Here is a 22,327-nt window from a genome sequence, read left to right as displayed (position 1 = left end):
TCCCTGGGGTGCAGCTGGGTGTGGATGATCTGGTGTGCACTGAGCGGGGCAGGAGAAGGACATGGGGATAATGTAAGAGGGACAACAAGAAAACCAATCGGAGGTTGCACTGATTTCCTTGGGGTTTTGACCAACAGTCCCTGAGGCCTCACTTGATCCTCAGGCAAAGCCTGTGCTTGGATCAGCCGTTCTCCAAGTGTGAACTGTGGAACAGCAGCAGCCACTGGAAACCTGTTAGAAATACAAATTCCCTGGCACCACCTAGAGTTACAGAAACTCTGGGAGTGGAAGCCAGCAAGCTTTCAGGTGAAACTGATATACACTAAAGGTTTAAAAGCACAGGCCTAACAAGAGGGATCCATTTTATTATTAGAAACCTTGGGTGTATGGAATTTTTAATATGAACGGATTCTGCAAATTAAATTAATAACTTGATAAAGAAAACACTGGTCTCAGGTGTAATACCAAAATTTATATGTATGTATATAGGATTGATATAGCTACGGATACAGCTATAAATATATATGGATATGGATATATATACGGAGCTGTGGGTACAGAGATATTTATCTCTTTTTTGAACCGGCTTTGCTGATTGCCCCAAATGAAATCTTGACACATGCTCAGGACCTATTTGTGCGACAATTGTGTGTATCATTTTGAGAATTACATTTTGACACATGTGATATATTGCTTGACAGAAACTTAAAGTTCTTAATATATTTTTATGGAACATGTAAGGTTACCAACAGGTCAGTTTGGTGTGACATGTAATGAGCCAAGAAATTTAAATGTGGCTTGAAATATTTAGTGACAACTATGAAAGCTACTAGGCAAAGATATTAAACAGAAGCATGGCTGTTTTCGCTAGAGATAAACATGGCTTAGACACCAAGGACAGTTTCTGAAACTGGATGTCAAATGTGCTTGCTACAGGGAGAGCAACACACACACACACACACACACACACACACACACACACACACAATCCCATTTCCCTCGGGAAAAATGTACTCTGAAAGAACACAGAAATGCTGGCTTTATCATGTTAAAAACCTAAAGATGGATAGTGTTATTGCTGGAGTTTTCCAACTGGAGAATATTGTATATTATTTAGTCCAGGTTAAAAAGATGCAGACTGATATATTGCCTCAGCCACGTGACCAGCTTCCCACACGCAGGGGAAGCAATATGGGTATAGCTGTGCACCTTTTTAGGTAGGAATGTCTGTGTGTTGGGAGTTTTATACAGGTGCTTGACTATTTATTTTATGTATTTTCTGTTCGTTTCTTTTCTCTATGTCTTGATTCACAAGCATCTGCTACAACTCAAATCCCTTAAGGAAGGGTCATTTAAAGAGAATGTTACCAGTTTGCCCTGTGAAAACACATCGGCCGCCAGAGGATAGAGATCTTTCAAATATTTTAAATAGGTTCAAATGGCTCTTCAAGTAAATTCAACAATCCTTAACTCCCTGAAATTTTATGCTAAATTCAGTGTGTCTGTGTGTATGTGCATTTTTCACTGCTTTCTACAGATTATCAAAGTGACCTGGAATCCCAAAATCTCACGGAAAAAAATGTCATTGAACAATACTGGGATACTTTCCTGGTCACTTGCATATTAAACAGCAGCCTTTCTTAAAAGGTTGTTAGAGGAGTGCAGGAAAGCCCTAACTTCTCTGACATAGCTCCCCTGAACTAGGTTTGCATCCTCTCCTTCCTTTTATAAAGCTCTTTCAACCTTGTTCGGAAAAAAAAAAAATCGTGAGCTCTTAAAGAGACGATTATTAATATAATGAGGTCCTATGTTAAAAGGCATTTGAATTCCAAAGTAAAAGTGCAATTACTATCTACCTGATTCTGGGAAGGATTTATAATGCAATGCAATTAAACTCTTATTTCAAAATTTAACATGTCAAAAAGATACATAAAAGCCATCAAGTCTCAACAAAAATTTCCCCTTGGATCTAATGTAGTCCACATGTATAGATGCATACAGATGAAAGGTCTCACTTGCATCACAACCCTAAAAGTGGGAAATTACTTGAAATCAGTGTTAAAATGACGTTTCGATGTGGCAGATTGAACAAAATTAAAGCACACCCACAAAATATACCAATAATCTATAAAATAAGGAACAAAGAAATCCAGCCACTCAGCATAACTGAGCACTAGGACATCTAAAAGACCGAAGGGAAAACAGGAGGTAAAGAGCAGGCTCGGGACAGGAAATCTGGTGGTGGCTGAGGTTGTTGTATTCCACTTGAGTTGAAAAACTGAGCAAAAAGCTACTTTTAGTGAGAAGTCTGCTTTGGGAAACTGATCTTGTGTGTACGTATGTGTTCTGATACGAGTTTGTTTATTTGTGGACACTGAAATTTAATTTATGTTCATTTGTATGAATCATAAAATATTCTTTCGGGTTTTTCCAGGCATTTAAATGTCTAAAAGCCATTCTTAATTCACAGGCTACAAAAGAAAAACAGGCAGCAGCCTGGATTTGGTATTTGAGGGGTAGTTTTTCAGACCTGGGGTTTCCATCATTACAAGACTGTTGTGTGATTACATTACATTTAGATTGAATGGAAATTGTCTTCCCCAACAGGTCCATTTTTATCTGACCTTGTGATTTATGTCAATGATGTCAAAATTTTGTAAGTGGAACTCAGGAGGGAGAGGTACCCTGGGTAAGAAAACTCCTTATGTTGAATCTCATCCATAGACTACTAGGGATTTTTCACTGGCCACCCTTGAATAATAAAATCCTAAAGACAGCAGTAAAGATAATCACACTATAAATTCTTAATATCGAAAAGTTAAGTCAACAGGCATAGTGGTGGGGTGGAAAACTCATTTTTGTAGGATGACATCATCAGACTAAGAAATGAGACAACGAAAGTGTTTCTGCCCTTGAGGTGTTTAGGAAAGGTAGATGTAAGATTGAGAAGCAATTAATAGTACAATCAATGGCCCAGGATCCAGCCTCAAATAGCAAGCCCAGAGGCAGTGGAATTCTGGTGGCCAAGAGCACCAGCCTGTGCACATGACAATCCTGGACTTTACCGCCTACTAACTATGAGATTTCCTATCTATTTATTCTGTACCTTGGATACCTCATTTGTAAAATGGCTACCCGAGTATATACTGTAAAGAGTTCTTCTAAGAAACAGATGAAAGGATATGTAAAATGCTTAACCCACTGGCCGGCACATGTTGATAGGCTGATATTATTATGCTACAGAAGTAATACTGGGGCAGCTGGGACCTTTTTTTTTTTTTTTAACCTAAACACCATTCTGACCTTTAATCACCTTTGGGGCTCACGGAACACAAACCACATCTCAGACCAGATCATTCAGATGACGCTACACCAGCACAAAATTGTTTTATCCATAAATGGATTTGTGCTCGGAATGGGGATTTTCAAGAACAGAAATCGAACAGATTTGTATGAGAAGACACGCAAAAAAGAATGACATCAAACGGGGGCTGAAATCATGCTATTTTGGTTGCTGCTTGCAGGGCTTTTATTCATCAGCGACCCAGCACCTCTTTTCACAGTATTAGAAGCTGTAAATTGTCTTAAATACACAGTATCGTCTTTAACCCTGAATGTCTTCTGTCACCAACAGCAATATTTTTCAGAACACTTCTCTTTACCGCCCTTTCCCCATTCAATAGTAACTGTGTCTGATAGTCACTCAGTTTCACCAAAATTGTTATCTTTTCATTCACTGATTTGGACTGTCAGGGGTCACACGGCTCTATATTACTCTTATCCCTTTGATCACTCTTATCCCTATTTGATTTTTTCAGTTTTTATTTATTAAAGCTAATGAAGTGCAAGGCATGTGATGGGAGGGCCACAAAGATGAACAAAGCATGGATTGTGTCTCCCGAGGGTGTCCACTGCCCTGAGAAGCAGCCTGGATGCCCCCAAGTCACCTTCTCATTTCAATTTTTGGAGTAGCTATATGTCTGCATTGCCAGATTCCAACACCTTTTTTTTCAAGACACGGCTATTTTAATTGTGATTTTATTTCCTAGATACTGTCAAAAGCCACTGATTTTGGGAAGCGGATTTTGAGTCGGCTGCCCAAAGAACTGGGGCCTGGTAATAAAGATCGCAGAGGATATTAACAGGGAAAGCAAATGGAAGGCTCAGCTCACATCTGAGAAGGCCCTTTCCTTTCAGGTCTGAAATGTGGGGCTACCAGTCTTTGGCCCTAGGTAGCCATACGCTGACATATAGCTAAGACATGCTGAGAGGCACAGTCCCGAATCATACGGGCCACTCACACGGGGCCATGATGTCAAACAGAGCAGAATGGTGTTGGCTCTTGCTGTCCTTCAATCCTTCCTGCTACGTGAAGCCCTCCACCTACTGCCCCTGCCCTGACTCATCGCCCGTCGTCTGTCACTAAAGGATATGAAACAATAATCTCAACTGTCAACTACTCAGTGAGTAACCTTTTGGTGACTGGTAAACTTTCCTTCCTTTCCTCCTTTTACAATATGTTCTTTTTTCACTTCGGAGAGTTTTACATCAACACAACTCTACTTCTGTATTCCTTGGTGGCTCTGTACTGAATAAAACCTAGACCACCAGTCTTTTTATGTTGTTGTATCTACTTAATAGTCTATGTTTGGAAACATTTCCCCTTAGAAGTATATACGTATGGGAGAGATTATATCACCTTCACAGAACCATCCTCTTCGTTTTAGGGTTACCTGGCCACTTCCACAGAGTTCATTTAGGAATATTAGGCTACTGTCTCATTCGGTAGGCTGATTTTAAGCCACGTTCTTGGGGCACGTCCAGTGTGTCATCAAGAAGGCTGTATGATCTAGCCCCTGTCCACTTCTCCTAGCATCTAGCCCCACTACTCTCTTTTTTTTTAATTTTTTAAATGTGTATTTATGTTTGAGAGAGAGAGACAGAACGTGAGCGGGGGAGGGCAGAGAGAGAGGGAGACACAGAATCCGAAGCAGGCTCCAGGCTCTGGGCCGTCAGCACAGAGCCCGACACGGGGCTCAAGCTCATGAACCGTGAGATCATGATCTGAGACGAAGTCAGAGGCTTAACCAACTTAGCCACCCAGACGCCCCTATCCCCACTACTCTTCCTGAACTTCCTCTCCATTACCTAAAAGTGAGCTGTAAATGAGCGGTACCTCTGAGAATTTAAGTAAACTCTCAGAATTATCCAGCTATTTAGTGGTGCGATTCAAACACAGGCCTCTTGTACTTCAAAGCTCATGGTCTTATATACTTAGTTTTATGGCTTTTAGAGGAATTACTGGGGGTTTTGAGGGGTGAGTGGAATTTATGCAGGTCAAGTTTGAGAGAAGTTGTTTTTTGACTCAGCTCAAGCAAAAACATGAAGAAATTTGAAATGATCAAATGGTTCCTTTGACCATGGCATTGAAGGATTTTTCATAGTTTCAGCCTTCATTAACTGTCAAACTAATCTGTATTTCTTATCAGAGTTCACTGCCTGGTAACTCAAAATTTTTCCTCTCTCAAATTCTCTGGTCACATTGCTTGGGCACTTTCCATCCCCACGTCTCCATGTGCTTAAGAATCCCACCTAAATATGGCAATCAATGAGTACAGTGAACCACAATCCAGAGAGGAGAAACTGAAACAAAATTCATGTAAGTGACATTATGATTACATAGTGTAAGAGAAGTGTGCTGTAAGAGTTACCTGGTTGCAATTCTCAACTCCATAGGAATGCCCAATATTAACAGGCTGTTTAGCATGTGACATGATTATCACTTCTGTTACAACTTTATTTTCAAATCTGCACAACTATGCTTACTGCAATTTTGTTTAGAAAAACAATGGCAAAAACTGTATATAACCTAAATTTCTATCCAGAGAGACAGTGTTAATACATACCATGGAATAGAGTAGTAGTTTTAAAAACTGAGTTAGAGCTTCATTTATTAGCAAAGCATAATCTCCACGGTATATTACTGTTAAAAATAAGTACAAAGAAGGCAAATCCATTTTTATCAAAAAGAGAAAAACCAAATATGTATCCAGGTATGCCTGTGTTTGTATAAACTTGCAGAAAGGTACCAAAAGGTGCACACTAGACAGGTGTGGTCCTAAGGTCTACTTTGAGTGGAGATTTAAAAACCAAAGAGAAGTCTAGAATTATACATAATCGGAAAATTAAGATAAGCCAAGATCATAAAATCTGTCAGACTTCACTACTCAAGTAGCTAATGGAAGTCAAAGAGGAATACCTTGAGGACATTAGTATCAAAGACCAATGCCTATGTGGATGGATTAAAATTGGAGCAGGAATAAAGAGATGATTATTGACAAATAATTCACAGTAACTTAAAGCCAGGGTCCATAAACTTCTTCCTACGCTGACATTCTTCACTACTGACGGACCACATTCGTGACTAGGTGACCACGATTCAGATAATTCCTACATCTTGTCTATCTACATCCCTTTCTCTCCCACTCAAAAAAAAAAAAAAAAAAAAAAAAAAAAAAGAAAGAAGAAGAGAGAATCAAAATACAAGTGATAGTATGGAGGTAATATTGAATTTGAAAGAATTTTGTTTGAAATTAACTGGTATCGCTAACACGTTGCGGGGGATGTACCTCATATCACGTCAACAGCTCACCGTATCCTCACACTGGGCCTGGCACACAGGTAGAGCAGGTGGCCCTGGCATTAGGGAATCCTGGATTTAGGGGCAGCAGGAGGGTGGCCAACGGTGCAGTGCAGACTATAAGTCAGACTGGAGCTGAAAAGGGGAAGTGAGAAAAACAAAACAGCCCCTCACAGGAGGGCGAATATTGGCCCCGAGGGCAGACCTGGGCTTCATGGACCCTCTAGGGTGAACACGGCAACATCCACGTCACTAAACAAGAGTGGCCGGGAAGATGTTGGCTTTGTGAATGCTGCGCATGAAAATAAATGTAAAGAGACTCAATTTCTGATAGAAGCAAGAACGAGCTTAAAAACATGCACCTTTCGAAAGCAATCTGGCTGTAGACAGTTAAGAAATGCAATTGTGTGAATGTAGCAACACTGCACAGGAGATTCACATGATGAACCTGACAATGCCACCGATGCTTCTGGTGCTAATTCAGGGCTTCTAGTCTCTTCTGTCCTCTCAAACGACATCATCAAATCTTCGATTCATCAAAGAGATAAGATACTTGCTCATTTTATGTTCTGGTATTTTCTTCATATAAATGGTGTGACGTAGAGAAATATGACTGTCCTTGTCTTGTAACGCAGGCTGCATCGTGTAGCCCTGGACATCCCACGCTCTTCTCTACTTTAAGTGTAATAATCTCCTAAAATTGCATGCTCCTTCAATGAATAATACTAACAGATTCATTTCAAAACAATCCCTGATAATATGAATTTTTTAAATATATGCTAATGGCAAACCAGTCTCTCATGCTAAAAATACAGCCACGTGCACAAAAGCAAACCTGTTATTTCTCATACATATATATTTTTGAAAGTCAACTGGCATCAATTACATGTAATTGATAAGGAAATTATCTGAACCACTATTTGGCACGCATATGGCAAACTTGCCCTTAATTTACATTCAATTACTCATAGCTGATGCGCGCATAATTTAATGAAGGCACAGCAGCCCCGTTACACACTCCAGTAGTTAATTCAATTAAGCAGTATTCACCTAGCATCTAACTGTACTTTCCCTGTGAAGGAATGTTTTTTCCATTTCATACAACTTAGGGAAGATGGAAGAGGCAAAGAGGCAAACCAGAAGTCCCTTCGGGCTGGGAATCCTTGCTTTATTCAATAATGTCCAGTCAATAACCACTTTACTTTTACATTGATCATCTTCCAGCCCAACCCATCTGTTCATTTTTTTTCTTCTCCATTCATCACCAAGTTGTATAAACATCTCTCTTCATCCTCGGTGAACAGATCCATGAGGGATGGTTACAAACACATGTTTAAACATCTCCATCCAACTATAATCCCAATTAATAGACTTGCTACTATTATTTTTATCTTTCAAAACTCTTTGTCTTCAGGGCGCCTGGGTGGCTCGAGTTGGTTAAGCACCTGACTCTTGACTTAAGCGCATGTCATGATCTCATGGTTCACGGGTTAGAGCCCCGCTTTGGGCTCTGTGCTGACAGCACAGAGCATTCTCTCTATTCCTGTCTCTCCGCCTCTCCCCTACTCATGCTCTCTCTCTCTCAAAATAAATTTTTTAAAAATTAAAAAATAAGCGACCCTTCCTCCTCAAACCTACTTTACTATAGCTCCTACAGCAGCAAAAATAGAAATGGGATGCCCATTTCCAAAAGTAGCTTTGAAAAATGAAGAAATAATGATGGTAGTAGAAGATGAAAGTGAGAGATATTCAAACATTTTTAAGAGCCCTTCCGTGTGAGAAAGTCCTCTATCCACAACAACTACTGTGTGCATGTGTCATTAGCAGTATTGCCTTCACTTGCAACAGACCTGGCCCCAGGCAAGTCTTATTTTAATTCTTCATTTGATCCATCGCTGACAGCTTTGATCTAGCTTGAAGGAACAATACTAAGTTCCTAGCTAGCCCCTGTCCTTCTCTAAGACAAGATAAATTAATTCCCAGGACGACTCCTTTAAACTTGTTTTAACCCATCCATTGAAAGACTTCTAAAATCCAGAAAACAAATTAAGGAGAAAGAGGCTTCAGAGAAAGGAGACAGATGAATAAGGATAGTCAATATGAAGAGAGGAGAAACAGATCAAGTATTTGTGGGCAAAGGCTGTCTGTCTAGGATAGCCTCTGATGGCATATATAGATCTATCTCCCAGAAGATCACGTAGTTATGTAAAGTGGGGGAAAAGGATCAGAGGATGAACAAATTGATACAGACTCAGATGTGACCAAGAGTTTTTTCTTATGGAAGTGACAGACATTTCTAAAGGATGCAAGAACTTTCTAAAAATGTTCCATCTATTTTGAAATAGTCCAGCCATTCTGGTGTTAGTTTTAAGGAAATTAATTCTTTTTAAAAATATTTTAGATCCTTTTTTAAAATGTTTATTTCTTCTTGAGACAGAGAGGGAGGGGGGGAGAGGGAGAGAGAGAGAAAGAGAGAGAGAGAGCGAGCAGGGGAGGGGCAGAGAGAGAGGAGTCACAGAATCTGAAGCAGGCTCCAGTCTTGGAGCCATTAGCACAGAGCCCCATGCGGGGCTCAAACTCCAGAACTATGAGATCATGACCTGAGCTGAAGTTGGACATTTAACCCACTGAACCACCCAGGTGCCCCTAAGTAAATTAATTCTTAAGAAGAATCACCTGGATGGATTCCTTTTTTGCAGCTGCTTTTGAATCCTATTGTATTTTTTTTTTTACAGCTCAAATTGTTAGCTCATAATATTTTGGAAGGCACGCTCCTGTGTGGCAACTACATCAGTACCTCATGGAGCACTACCCAGGGGAAATGGGAAACTAAGTGTCTATAAAAAACCCTAACTGTTCCTGGTTCTATTACCCATGGTTCTCTGTTTATTCTTCTCTGCCATATCCACAGATGCCTCTGTTTTCCTGCACTATTTTTTCTCTTCCTGCTCCTTTTTCTTTTCCTCTTCTCATCTAGAACTTACATCTGCCTGTGGTCCCCAGTCATGTCCTGAGAGCCATTAGAATGACTCAGAGCTTCTCAAGGCCCCGACTGTTGACAGTAGGGGGACAGATAATTCCTTGCTGTGTGAACGGGTGTCCTGTGCATTGTAACGTGTTTAGCAGCATCCCTGGCCTTTACTCAACAGACTCCAGCAGCACCACCTCTCCTAAATGTGACACACAAAAATGTCCAAACTGCCAAATGTCCCATAGAAAGGAGCAAAATCTCCCCCTTGTTGAGAATCACTGGAACAGTTGCGTCCGCTTCTGCTCCTTAGCTTAATGACTTGGGGTTAAAATGGGATATGTGAAGACCAGGGCGGCAGCAGAGAAGGAATTATCTCATAGTCAGGTGGCCTCAAGAGGCATTTCTATCAACTAGGTAGGCAGAGTTCAATTTCTCTCTGACTTCTCCTTTATCTGTGAAGCTCAGGAATATCCTGAATCTGCCAGCACTGTGCATTTTGCTTGTCTAACTTATGAGTTACAGGTTACAAGAGATGCCATTAAGATGGAGGGGCTTTGTATTTGGGCCTCAGAGACAGTGCAGGCAGGGATTTTCAGCAGGCTATAAATATCCAGCACATTCTTGGATACCCCATAATGCCTTGTTAGGTTAATACAAGGTGTCATTTTTGAGCCTTCGTGCTTTGTTGGCAATTCGCTCTGAATTTAGTAAAAGAAGAAACCAAAGCAATGACATGCTTAAGTGGCTAGGAACTGCCATATGCCTCGCTAATAAGGTGACTTGGGCACTCATACGCCTTTCTAAATGCTGTGCTTTCCCTTGAGTTTTTCCTAGCCTTAGAAAACAGCTAAAATGCCAACTGCCCATTAGTGAGCTGATAGGAATTTCTGAAGTTGTTTTTTTTATTTAACTTACTTGTATTTATTCATTCTGTCACAGTTAATTCTCCAAGTTTATTTAGTGCCATCTCATCCACAAAAAAGTCCATTTCAAAGCATTTAAGACATTCTGACAGGTCTCTCTCTCTTATATCACCCCCCACACCCCTACACCAAGACAGACTACAGAGTCTGACATGATCAGTTTCTGCATTAGGAAACAAAGATTTAGGGGCGCCCGGGCAGCTTAGTTGGTTAGGCATCCAACCCTTGGTTTCGGCTCAGGTCATGATCTCACAGTTTCATGAGTTCAAGCCCTGCGTTGGGCTCTGGGCTGGCAGCAGCATGGAGCCTGCTTGGGATTCTGTGTCTCCCTCCACTCTCTGCCCCTCTCCTGCTCACACTGTCCCTGTCTCTTTCAAAATAAACTTAAAAAAACAAATCTTAAAAAATACTACCTGCCAGTTTAATCATTTCCTGCCAGTTGGTTTGGTCACTTTCTTCTTAACACTAATAGCACCGCAGGGTGCCTGGGTGGCTCAGTTGGTTAAGCATCATAGCGTGCCTTGATTTTGGCTCTGGTTGTGATCTCATGGTCACGGGATCGAGCCCTACAAAAGGCTCTGAGCTGATAGCATGGATCCTGCTTGGGAGTCTCGCTCTCTGCCCTTCCCCCACTTGCACCCTCGCTCTCCCACAAAATAAATAAACATTAAAAAAAAAAAAAAGCTAACAGCACCTCTATCCCGTGGTTTTTCTACACATCCTCAGAGTATTTTAGAATCCAGTCTCCTTCATCTCAGCCTCTCAGCAGCAATGACACAATTCACCGTTTCCTCCTTCTCTAAGACACATTTCACTCCTGGCTTTCATGATACCACCTTCGACCCATTAGTACATGGTGTTATGACTTCAAGCCCTCCTCTTTATCTAAACTCTCCCTGGGTGATGTCCTCCAGCTTCATCATTTAAATACCATCCATTTCCTAACGATGTGCAAATTTCTATCTCCAGGCCTGAATTTTTCGAGCTTTAAAATGTATACATCTAATTTCCTACACACCCAAACCTCTTGGATCTAATAGGCATAACAAAATCAGTGTGGCTAAAACAGAACTCTCTATTCACCACCCCTCTCACTCACTCCTCCTCCTCCTGACTGCCCAAGATCCCAAGCAAACATGTACATTCATCTTCCCCCAACTCCTTCCCTTAACCAGCTCTCCTTTGTTCCACTCGGGAAATTTCCTCACCACCCTCTCCCTACTCTCTGGCCATGTTAATTCAAACAGTCTCTCTCACTTAAGCTGCCTGTTCAGTGAGCAGATCTTGGGCTTAGACCCTAGATCTTTTTTCCACTCCTCCCTTAATACCCAAAGGCCCGTGATTTTTATAATTCCGCAAGGAGGGGTGGGGGCACCTAACACTCCAGACACTGAAGTTTGGCCACTGCATTGGCTAGCCTGTATGGTCAGTGCATAAAATCTTCTGAAGTGACATTGATAATACAACAGTTTTGACACCCAAGTTTGACTTGACTGCAAGCAAACAAAAACACAGCAAACTTTTGATATAGCCAATAAATACCACTAATTCTTCTGCATGTTTTTGTTACGAAATAATAAACGAAACAACCACCTCCTGATCCCTGCGCAAACACATACAAACGTGGTGTAGAGAAAACACAGTACAAAATATCTACCTGTCACAACTCTCACAGCAAAATAACTATATCAAATAAGCCAGAATAATAAATAGTATTGGTCTCATAAAACTAGTTAGAGTAAATATCTGAAATATCTAAATAAAAATGCAAAGATGCAAAACATCCATGAGAAAAGAGTACAAACTCTTTAAAAACACAGACAAATAGACTTGCAAAATCTTACAGGTAATAGGTCAATTTTTAAAGAGCAGAGATCAGCCCTCGCCTCTAAAAGTACTGAACTTTTAAAAATAAAATGAAACTGAAATAGTGGCTTTAGGTAAATATGCAAGTAGCTACCAGGAGGAATGTTGTGCTCTATCTAAAAATAAAGTGGAAATTTGCCCTTTCGTGGTTGATAAAAAGCAGTCTCAGAACTAGAGTTGTTTTTTTTTTTTCCTCGATGTAAACACACCCTAAGTGAATTCCTATCCCTTTTATTGCAGCCAGATGGAAGAAAGGACTCTTGAATAGTGGGGTACTTTGTTTGAAACTTAAACCCACAAACAAACAAGAACACCAAGACTGTTTCTGTCATTAAGCATCAGGATAATCAGGCTGCCTGGACCCAGGGCATTATCCACTGGCAGGAGGAGAAGCTACCAACATGTTACAAGGTATAAAGTTTTTAAACATTGTTGTTTACACAAAAAGATATTCAGGTGCAAATTTCAGGTGCAGCATAAAAGAAACCAAAAACAAATGTGAGGTGCTGAACCAGGATTCACAGATTTAGACATCTTTAAACACCTGTCCCCCCACATGGAGTTATAAAAAGGTCTAGGACAGGGTATTTGGAGGGAGTCTTGGCATGCTCTGACTCCCACACACCCTCCCGCAGGGAAGGGGACTGACCTCTCAGAGAAAAGGACTTTACCGGGACTGCTCAGAGCTTTGAGTTTGCCCCCCGTAGTCTGGGGAATACTGCGCAATGGGATCTGAACCGTGCCTGAGAAATCTAATTTCTAAGAGGATGGCTGGAGAGGCCTGTACAGCAGAGTAGGGGCAGGGAAGTGGGGAGGTAACAGCCCTCCCAGAGACTGTTGGGGCAAAGGATATCTGAGTGTTCTCCTGTGGACTTGATGTGGATCACGAGAGACAGGCAGGCTGGGTTTCTTAGATCCTGTCCAAAAGACCAGGATGCACCAGTCAGACTGCATTTTAGAACATCTGCTTGATGGTTGTGGGAAACAGAGAACTCACTTTCCTGGATGTGAAGAAGACACATGCAGCCCTGGTTGCTAATGGCAGCCATCTTGGACACGGAAACATCTAGTTCAGAGGTGAAATTGACGGAAAGAAGAGAACAGAGCAGAAAGACCAGCAGAAAAATGGAGCATGAAGCATGGCCAAACCGTACGTTAAATCCACCCTTGATCTGAACTTTTTTGCTGATGTGAACTAATAGACACTTTCCCCGTCAAACTAGTGTGAACTGAGTTTCTAATATTTGTCATTAAAAGCACTTCATTTTATAATCTTTTCTAAATGATCTGGGAGAAAGTTCACAATCCAAATTTGTGCTATACTAGGATTGTCCAAAACCAGGAAAATGCAAAAGAATCAGAATGTCCACTTCACTTGATTCTTAGAGTAAACTCTATCCCTAGGGAAGATGTGGCCTCTAATCCAAATGAAGCACTGATTGAAAGATGGACCTTCTTTTTGGGGGGATAAGGGGGTAAAAAAAAAAAGAAGGGGGTTCAATTATGTGTTACCTGGTAATGAACTCTCTGGGAGCCAGAAGAAACTGACTGCAGGTCCTAATGGGAAAATGGGAAAAAAAAAATCCATACCTTAAAATGAGTTTTAACAAGTTGTCTCTACCACTCTATCAACTGAACGCCCAATTTAATGTTATTAAACTCAGCTAGAAAGTATCTAACTCTTCCAAATTCATCAAGGTTAAACAAAGAAGATAATGCCCCAAATAACAAAAGCATACCAAGCTGGAATGAGAGAAGAAAGGCCATTTAGCTACTGAAATCTGTAAATTTTAAATGGTTTAGATGTGATAGAATGGTTTAGATGTTTAGGGATAGAATGCCAAGGATCGAGAAGACCAAAAGTAAAAAACAGCCCATTTTAATAAAAAAGAGGTCATATTTAATTTGTACCTGAACTTTTGGCTTATGAAGAAAGTCTCTAAAATCCCTCTAAGTACTTAGGAAGAATTTATTCATCTTAGACCTAATACAAACTGTCACAGTAATTGTGTTTAGACCAAGAAGTACTAGGCAAACATGGGTTTTCATAGTCGGTGAAGAGAAAATCGTTGGCCACCTCTGCATTATCTTGAAGTGCAAATTAATAGGGTTGAAACTAATGAGGTTTTGCTGGCAGATTCTGAGAGTCTGAATCCCTTTATAAAGTTTTATAACTAAGTTGTCACCGTGGTCATGTCCTGAAGGTTTCCTTGTTAATGAGTGTAGTGATTCTATTTACAGATGTCGGCAATCCTGGGTTCCTTTGTCCCCATACCTGCTTCCCACGGGGCTTTACCAACTTACTCTCTGTGCCCAACTTAGTTTTAAAATTTCTCTTTGAGTTCATTCATTATTTTTTTTAAATCCTACTTTTAGTTGAATATTAGTATTATAAGCATGCTAATAAGTTAGTTTTCAACAAAGTCAATACATCAGTCGTGTAGTTTGTTACTGTGAAATCTCAAATTACCTGAGTTAAAAAAAAAAAGGTTTGGTATCATTTATGATTTGCTTTTTTATTGCAGGTTTTTTGAGTGAGGTTGCACAATAACATAAAACCATTATTTTGAAAAATGAGACATTTTGTGTTCCAGGAATATTTATTGGGGCCTGAGTCACACACTACAAAGTCCACAAATTTTAACATGTTAAAGTTATCCTTGGTAAAAACAGCCGAATGAAACCACAAGGGTAAAATTTGTTGACTTTTCTTCTCTCACCCATATCAGTATTCAAAATCTGGTATCTACATCAAAATATATTGTGTTCACAATTCCATTTCTATCCTTAAAAATGGTGAAGAAAAAACGTCATAATTTTTCACCTTACTTTATGCCTTCTGCCTGTATTTATTTCTATCAGGAGAAATAGAATCTAATGTTCAAAGCTAAGTGGCTACAATTTGAAGGGATTTTAAGTTCTATGTATCTTCTTTATTTGTGATATTTACTTACGTCGAATGTGTCGTCTAGAAGGGAGTTGTTCATCTTGTGGTATCTATCATAATTACCCAGTAGCTTTAAAAATAGCAATGTCTAGACCACATCCAGAAAATAAATGTTTTAATGTGCATCTTTCATAAAAAACAAAACAAAACAAAACAAAAAAACAATGAAAGAAGTGATTGTTTATGCTTTCGCCATTTGTAGAATAAAGACAGGGAATACTCCCCGTCAAAGTATTGCAAGAACAATCAGTGGCCACTGCAGGGATGGCTTTGGGTCCCTGGCTTTGCTGGTGCAATTCAAATTCACGAGAATGCGATTTATGAGGTCTCCTCCATTGCCTTCCTCTATGGTAAGCCAGATTGAGGGAAAGAATCGAGAATTCCTCTGTGTTCTGACACAAATTTCTCTGAGGTATAGAAGGTTTTTCTTTCCTGTAGAAGTTATACTTTTAAAAAATGTAGCGATCTCTGACAGAAGTCTGTGCTAGATACAAAACATTAAACCACCTAACTCTCTGTTTTCCTTCATTATTCATCAGGGCCCTTTGAAATTCAATATAGCTCAAAAAATACAGATACGCAGCATGGCAAGAAGACAAGAAGTTCCAAGCTATAGTTATGGATCACATTAGAGCAACCTTCTTTCCCATTTCAACCACGGGAGGAGGGAAAATAGCAGTGGGGGCTGGGGAGAGAGACGATCTGGTCGATGCTTAAAAGGCAAGGACACCACGTTTCCATTTCCTTCTCAAATGCATCATTTCAGAAGCAAATATATACGGTTGGTAATTGCTTACAGAAATGGAAAACTGAGAGTAAACAATTGGCTAAAGAAACTCACCTCCTGTAGGCGATCTATGTACATACGGCAAGTCTCCAAGTCACAGTCTCCACGCACAACTAGAATACCCAGAGGGATAGCTAAGGGTGAAGGAAAGAGAAAAGTCTAAAATAACATATTTGATTTTTCTAGATTGGCAAAATGTGTTTCTTATGGTTAAAAAAAGTATCTCAGAAATGTAAGTAGTGTTTTGGACATTTCATTATCCAAAATTCTCCTTAAACCTTCCTTGTGACCCAGTCTCTTTATTCCTGCAGTTGTCCTTCCCTTCCTTGCACGATCTGTGCTGTCCCTGGCCACCTGGCCAGCCTTCCTTTTGTCTTGGTGGCCCAGGTATGGAGGGTAATGTCATGGAAACGGTGGATTGGCAGGACCAGGAGGGGGCTCACAGCCAGCTAATCATCAATGCCTGCATTTTCAATAGTCAATGTACCACCAGAGAGTAATTTAAAAATCATGATTCTGGACACTTACCCCCTTTCCCTCCTGAATGCATGGGGCTTAGTCCTTCTGTCAGTTTGCAATGGTTCCCTATTCAAGAGACTCCCTCCCGGAGGTGCTGCCACCTGCTGGCCACCACCAGAACTAAATAGGCATAAAATGTTTAAAAAACAAAAACAAAAAAAGCTCCTAGAAGGTTTACAGCTTAAAAATCCAACTGATCTTAAAGACGGCCCGTGTAAACATGATAGCAACAGGGCTTCAGGAAACAGGAAAAGCTCTTATGTGCCTTAAACACCCTATATATTTAGGAGGTGGTAAATGTTATACAAGGACTTTGATGGATAGAACTTCCCCCCTCAGATATAACCGTAAGATTCCTGCAGTACTGAAAAACAGCCTCCTTCCCCAAACTTAAAAAAAATGTATTGCCTATTTCTAATTTTAAAAGTATGGTGACACTATTAAATCTATAACATAACAAAAAAACACCCTTCAAAATTTTGAGTTAACCAACTAGAGACTGGCAAGCACATGATATGCCAGTGGTGTTCACTGAAGATTTTCTAAAATCTTTCACTCACTGACCTTTTAAAGCCTCATCATCAATAAAGGTCTGAAAGCGCACAACAGGAGGGCATTAAAAATTAACAATAGAGAAATACAATACATTTAAAATGTATGGAAAAATCTTGAGGAACTCACAAAGTAGTAGAGAAGACATGCAGATACACAAAAAATAATAACTGTAATAGGGTATATAAAAGTATGAGCTCAGTCATTTGAAAACTACAGGACAGAGGGACTAATTCTTGCCTAAGGGTAGTTTCAGGCTCTCCATAAGATATGAAGCCCCGCTGGCTCTTTTAGTTAGAGAAGCGAGGGTAGTCTAGAGATAAAGAAATCACTTGTTTCTCGGTATTACCTCCTAGACTGGCAACCTGGAGGAACAGGGTGTGGTATGAACCTCTCTAGTGGAAACCACGTCCTGCATACGTAAGTCTTGAAAGCGTCCATCATCTTGTAGAATTATGTAGGCATATGACTCAGTATGAACTCTCTCATCAGGAATGCTCATTTGCCTTCACGACCATAATGTCTGGTAGAGCCACGTTAGACATTCAGAAAAAGTTTATGAAAAGAGGGAGAAGGGCTTAGAGCGTGTTCGAGCGTGAAAGAGAAAGTATGTCTTTCAGGGCTAAGTCAGCTTTCCAGGGGAGGCAAAGAAACAAAGGTTTGGAGCAGGAGAGGGAGCATGTACTGGACCCGGGGCTTGCCTTTACCTGTTCTTTCAGAAGCTAAGCAAGACAGTCAGTAGGCAAAAGCGTGAGGAGCCCTGTAAAGTGTCCCATGTTTGGAGGAAATAATAATCTGGAGAAATACCTTGTCTCTTTTCTTTGAATATAAACAGAAACATCAGAAAAGTCATTAGTATGGTAATCATGCATCTTTAAATGAAATGGAAGGGAAATTCAGTGAGGAGATTCCTAAAAGTACTGATTAAAGTAATCATCCTCAGCTAGCCTACATAGGTTACCTACTGAAGTAAGGAGAGAATGAAGATTTCTGTCACTTGAGAAGTGAGGAAGAAAATCTAGAATTTTTGCCTAGAAGTCAGTCAAATGTTGTGAAAATAAAATATAGCCGTAACTAACATGATATTATAGCCCATGTTAGAATCTTGTTCAGTGATGTTTACTCTCTGTTTTTAATTTTTTTAATGTTGATCCATTTTTGAGAGGAGAGAGACAGAGTGAGAGCGGGGGAGGTGCAGAGAGAGAGGCAGACACAGAACTCAAAGCGGGCTCCAGGCTCCGAGCTGTCAGCACAGAGCCCAACACAGGGCTTGAACTCACCGATCATGGACTGTGAGATCATGACCGGAGCCAAAGTCGGCTGCCCAACTGACTGAGCCACCCAGGCTCGATGTTTTCTCTTAATTTCAAACGTGCCAATGTAGAGAAATAAAATCTGATCAATATCATCTATTTACTTGAATTAAGACACACGTTTTATAGAAATGCAGGAATCCTGTTAACATCTCTGATTTCCTTCTATTATCAATGCTTGGAGTTAAACCGGTCACAAATGCAATGCACTTCGAGCAGATATTTCAAACTACAACTAGACAGTAGATATTCCAGACCTAGAATGAAGAAGGCAGAGCTGGGAAAAAGTTTTCAAAGATCTGTCATTTGTTTCTACTATAAGTATAAAATCAGCTACTTTGCATTATTCCTCTAGAAGTCAAGTAAGAGAAAGAGTGCTTTTGATTGATGTTAGCTATTAATTGGGCTTAAAAAAAAAAGGGTATTCTCTGCCACAATTTCATACCATGATTACTGACAATTTGCTGTCAAATTTATCCTATGAAAGGAGCAGTGCGCAGTAGAAAGGGGGTATAGTCATTCCCTCTTGAATTCAAATCTCAGCACCGCTTCAATCTTACGGAATTACTCACATTAGCTCTTTGGTCCTGCAAGTTACTCAATTCCTCCAATCCTTAAAGTGAAGACTATGGTATTTAGGATGGGTTTCTTCTAGGATTTTATGAAATTAAATGCAATGCTGTATTTAAAAATGAATAACCAAAACATCAATGTTCTTTCTCCTATACTCCCTTTACTATCTTTAGGACAACTTTAGCTAGAAAATAAATACATATAATCATATATCTTTCAGTTTATCAGGATTAGCTGGTAGTTGCATAAGATATATTCCTGTTTTCTTAAAACTAACTTCGACTCTTTCCGTAATGGGAAAAATAAACGTAGTATAAAAATATTGTAATCTGACAGTTCCATCTGGGGCTGGACATGATGGCGGAAGAAATTTAGAGAAAATTATCACCTTCATTTTACAATATTGACAACTAACTACCACTTCAGGGAAGTTTCCTTCATATTAATTGAGAGCAAGGAAGGTGGTTGTCACTTGAGCATTAGAGTCATTATCCCCAATCCTGATGATTCATCTTATTTTGGCCTTAAAGATTTTATTCGACTCCAATAAGCAACAACCAATACTCAGCCTACATGATGGAACTTGTATTGCAGGGATCAAATGGAATTTATAGGTTTTAAGCAATAAAAACCAAGCTGGTTTTTCAATTCCGACGACAGATTTAATACTTCCTTTTCTCTTGTCCGAAATGCTACTAAATTACAGTAAATGGGTTTTTTAAAGACATAAACCAAGAAAAAAAGAGGAGACACAGTGAGAAGATAGTAACAGATAAAGCAGATGGAAAATTGGTAAATGACCCACAGCCCCTATAGAGTCCAGTCCTAAACAATGGATGGGAATGATGAGAACCAACATGATTTTTACAGTAAAACCCCCAGGAATCTTGCAAACTGTCAGCATCACATGCCTCAAGAACTGAGGGTGGAGGGGGCAGCTAAAATAGATCACTAGATTCCACCAGCCACTCTTAGCAGGTACAATTACTTTATAGACAATGGGGACTTACTGACTATCTGCAGAATACAGATCCCCAGATTTCTTCCCTCACTAGGCTCTCCAAAGCTAGTAGCCAGAACCCTGCCTTTTTGGAAAGAGATCTGAAGCCTCCTCTTGGGGAATCCTCAAAGAGTTAAAATAAAATATTCCATCTATGAAATATAAACAGATCGTATTAAAAGAAGATAAAGAATAGGAGGGGGGCGCCTGAGAGGCTCAGTCGGTTAAGCGTCCGACTTCGGCTCAGGTCATGATCTCGCTTTGTGAGTTTGAGCCCCGCGTCAGGCTCTGTGCTGACAGCTCGGAGCCTCGAGCTGCTTCGGATTCTGTGTCTTCCTCTCTCCCTGTGCCTCTCCCCCACTCATGCTTTGTCTCTCCCTCAAAAATAAACATTTTTAAAAAACTATTTAAAAATAAAATAAGTAATAGGAGGAAGAAAAAGGAGAAGGAACACCATTCAGAAAACAAAAAAAAAATTCTTGAAAATAAAAAATTGATAGAATAAATACAGTTTAATAGAAATAATAGAAGACAAAGTTGAGGAAATTGCCATAAAAGTAGAGCAAAAATACAAGGAGGCATAAAATACAAGAGAAATGCTAAGAAAAGTAAGACTCAGCCAAGTGGCTGAACATTCAAATAATAGGAATTTCAAAACCCAGAGAAAAGAGAAAGGAATAATTACCAGAAATAAACCAAATAAAAAATTTTTCTTAGACTGAAGAACATTAGCTTCAAACTAAAGTGGCCCGACAGGTGCCCAGCACGATGAAAATAAAACAAGAGAAAGACATTGTATTTTAAAATTTAACAATATTGGGGACAAAGAAGTATCTATGACTTTCCAAAGAGGAATAACTGATATAAAGGATCAGGGATTAGATGGTCTTAAACTATACAGGCCACTGCATGGTCAGGCAGGCAATGAAACAATGCCTTCAGCGTTCTAGACTTTTACACATGATCCATGCTATCAAACAACTGCAAGGATGAATGAAAGACACATTCTCTTTCAAGGAGCTATTGCAATACTTCCTCTAACAAAAGTCTGAGTTTGCAAAAGGTTGAGGAATGCATGTAACGTAACACATGGGGAACACAACACAGAAGAGGAACCAAAGTAAACCTCCTAGGTGGGGCTAGACAAGCCCAGGGTGACAAATCCGTCGGGCCGCCAAACAATATATACTGGAGCACTGTGACTCACAAGACTGCTATGTGGACAGCTATCATCATTGAAATTTTCAGGGGTGCCTGGGTGGCTCAGTCGGTTACGCGTCTGACTTCGGCTCAGGTAATGATCTCGCACTCCATGGGTTCGAGCCCTGCGTTGGGCTCTGTGCTGATGGCTCAGAGCCTGGAGCAGGCTTCGGATTCTGTGTCTCCTTCTCTCTCTCTCTCTGCCCCTCCCCTGCTCATGCTCTGTCTCAGTCTCTCAAAAATAAATAAACTTAAAAAAACAATTTCATCATCCTTGGAGTTAGTTTTCAATGCAAGGGTAGAGCCCAGGCGAGTCTGAACCAGTTTCTTTTATATATATATGTATGTACACATGCATATACACACGTACACACACACGTACACACACGTACACACACACACACACACACACACACACACACACACACAAAACAACAACAATAACACCGTATCACCCAAGATATACTCTACCTTAACCTGCTTTTGAGAGCAAGAGTTAAGTTACGGTGGAGCAGAAGAATTCAAAGTTCATTCCCTCTAACCATATTTCTGCTTGATATCTAGAATGCACCCTAACACCCTCACCAATGTTTCTCAGAATTCAATCATTACCTTGTCCCCTAAATCCTCTTACAATGGGCTCACGTGCACTCTCACTTTCAGAGAAGCTGAAGACACACAGTGATGCAGAGACTCCTTCCATCTCTCCTGAGAGTCTTCATCTAAAAGTGAAATCATCATCTTTTCCTTACATGGTGAAGTTTAAGTTGGTCAGCCAGTCTATCTCTATCTCTGTTTATTACGGTGTAATTCCTGTTAGAACAGAATTGCGGCTGAATGGGGCTGTTAACCTATTCAAAACACAAACAAAACTATCTCCAATGGGATCATTAAAAGAAGGTATGAGACCTTAGAGAAAAGCTTCTCAGAAAACAGACAGATTTGCAAAGATTGAGTTATAAGTCCTAAATATATACATAAAAATATTAGAATTGCAGAGTCTTGAGGTTAAATAAAAAGACAGTCATGTCCTGAA

The 22,327-nt window shown here is 40.1% G+C and overlaps 1 protein-coding gene across 7 annotated transcripts in view; it reads right to left on the bottom strand.

Moving 5' to 3' along the window:
• Positions 1–22,327, bottom strand: part of DGKI (diacylglycerol kinase iota) — a 435,956-nt gene that overhangs the window by 81,957 nt on the left and 331,672 nt on the right. For all 7 annotated transcript variants that reach the window (XM_053218037.1, XM_053218038.1, XM_053218039.1 and 4 more), the window contains 2 exons: positions 16,189–16,268; positions 13,913–13,957 (listed from right to left, as the gene is read on the bottom strand). In XM_053218037.1, coding sequence (XP_053074012.1) covers positions 13,913–13,957; positions 16,189–16,268 — 125 coding nt within the window. The remainder of the gene's footprint in view (positions 1–13,912; positions 13,958–16,188; positions 16,269–22,327) is intronic.

The sequence above is a fragment of the Acinonyx jubatus genome, chromosome A2 (genome assembly GCF_027475565.1).
Source record: "Acinonyx jubatus isolate Ajub_Pintada_27869175 chromosome A2, VMU_Ajub_asm_v1.0, whole genome shotgun sequence".
In the NCBI taxonomy this organism is placed as follows: Eukaryota; Metazoa; Chordata; class Mammalia; order Carnivora; family Felidae; genus Acinonyx; species Acinonyx jubatus.
Note: the sequence above shows the minus strand (reverse complement) of the source record. Positions and strands in the feature narration are given on the sequence as shown.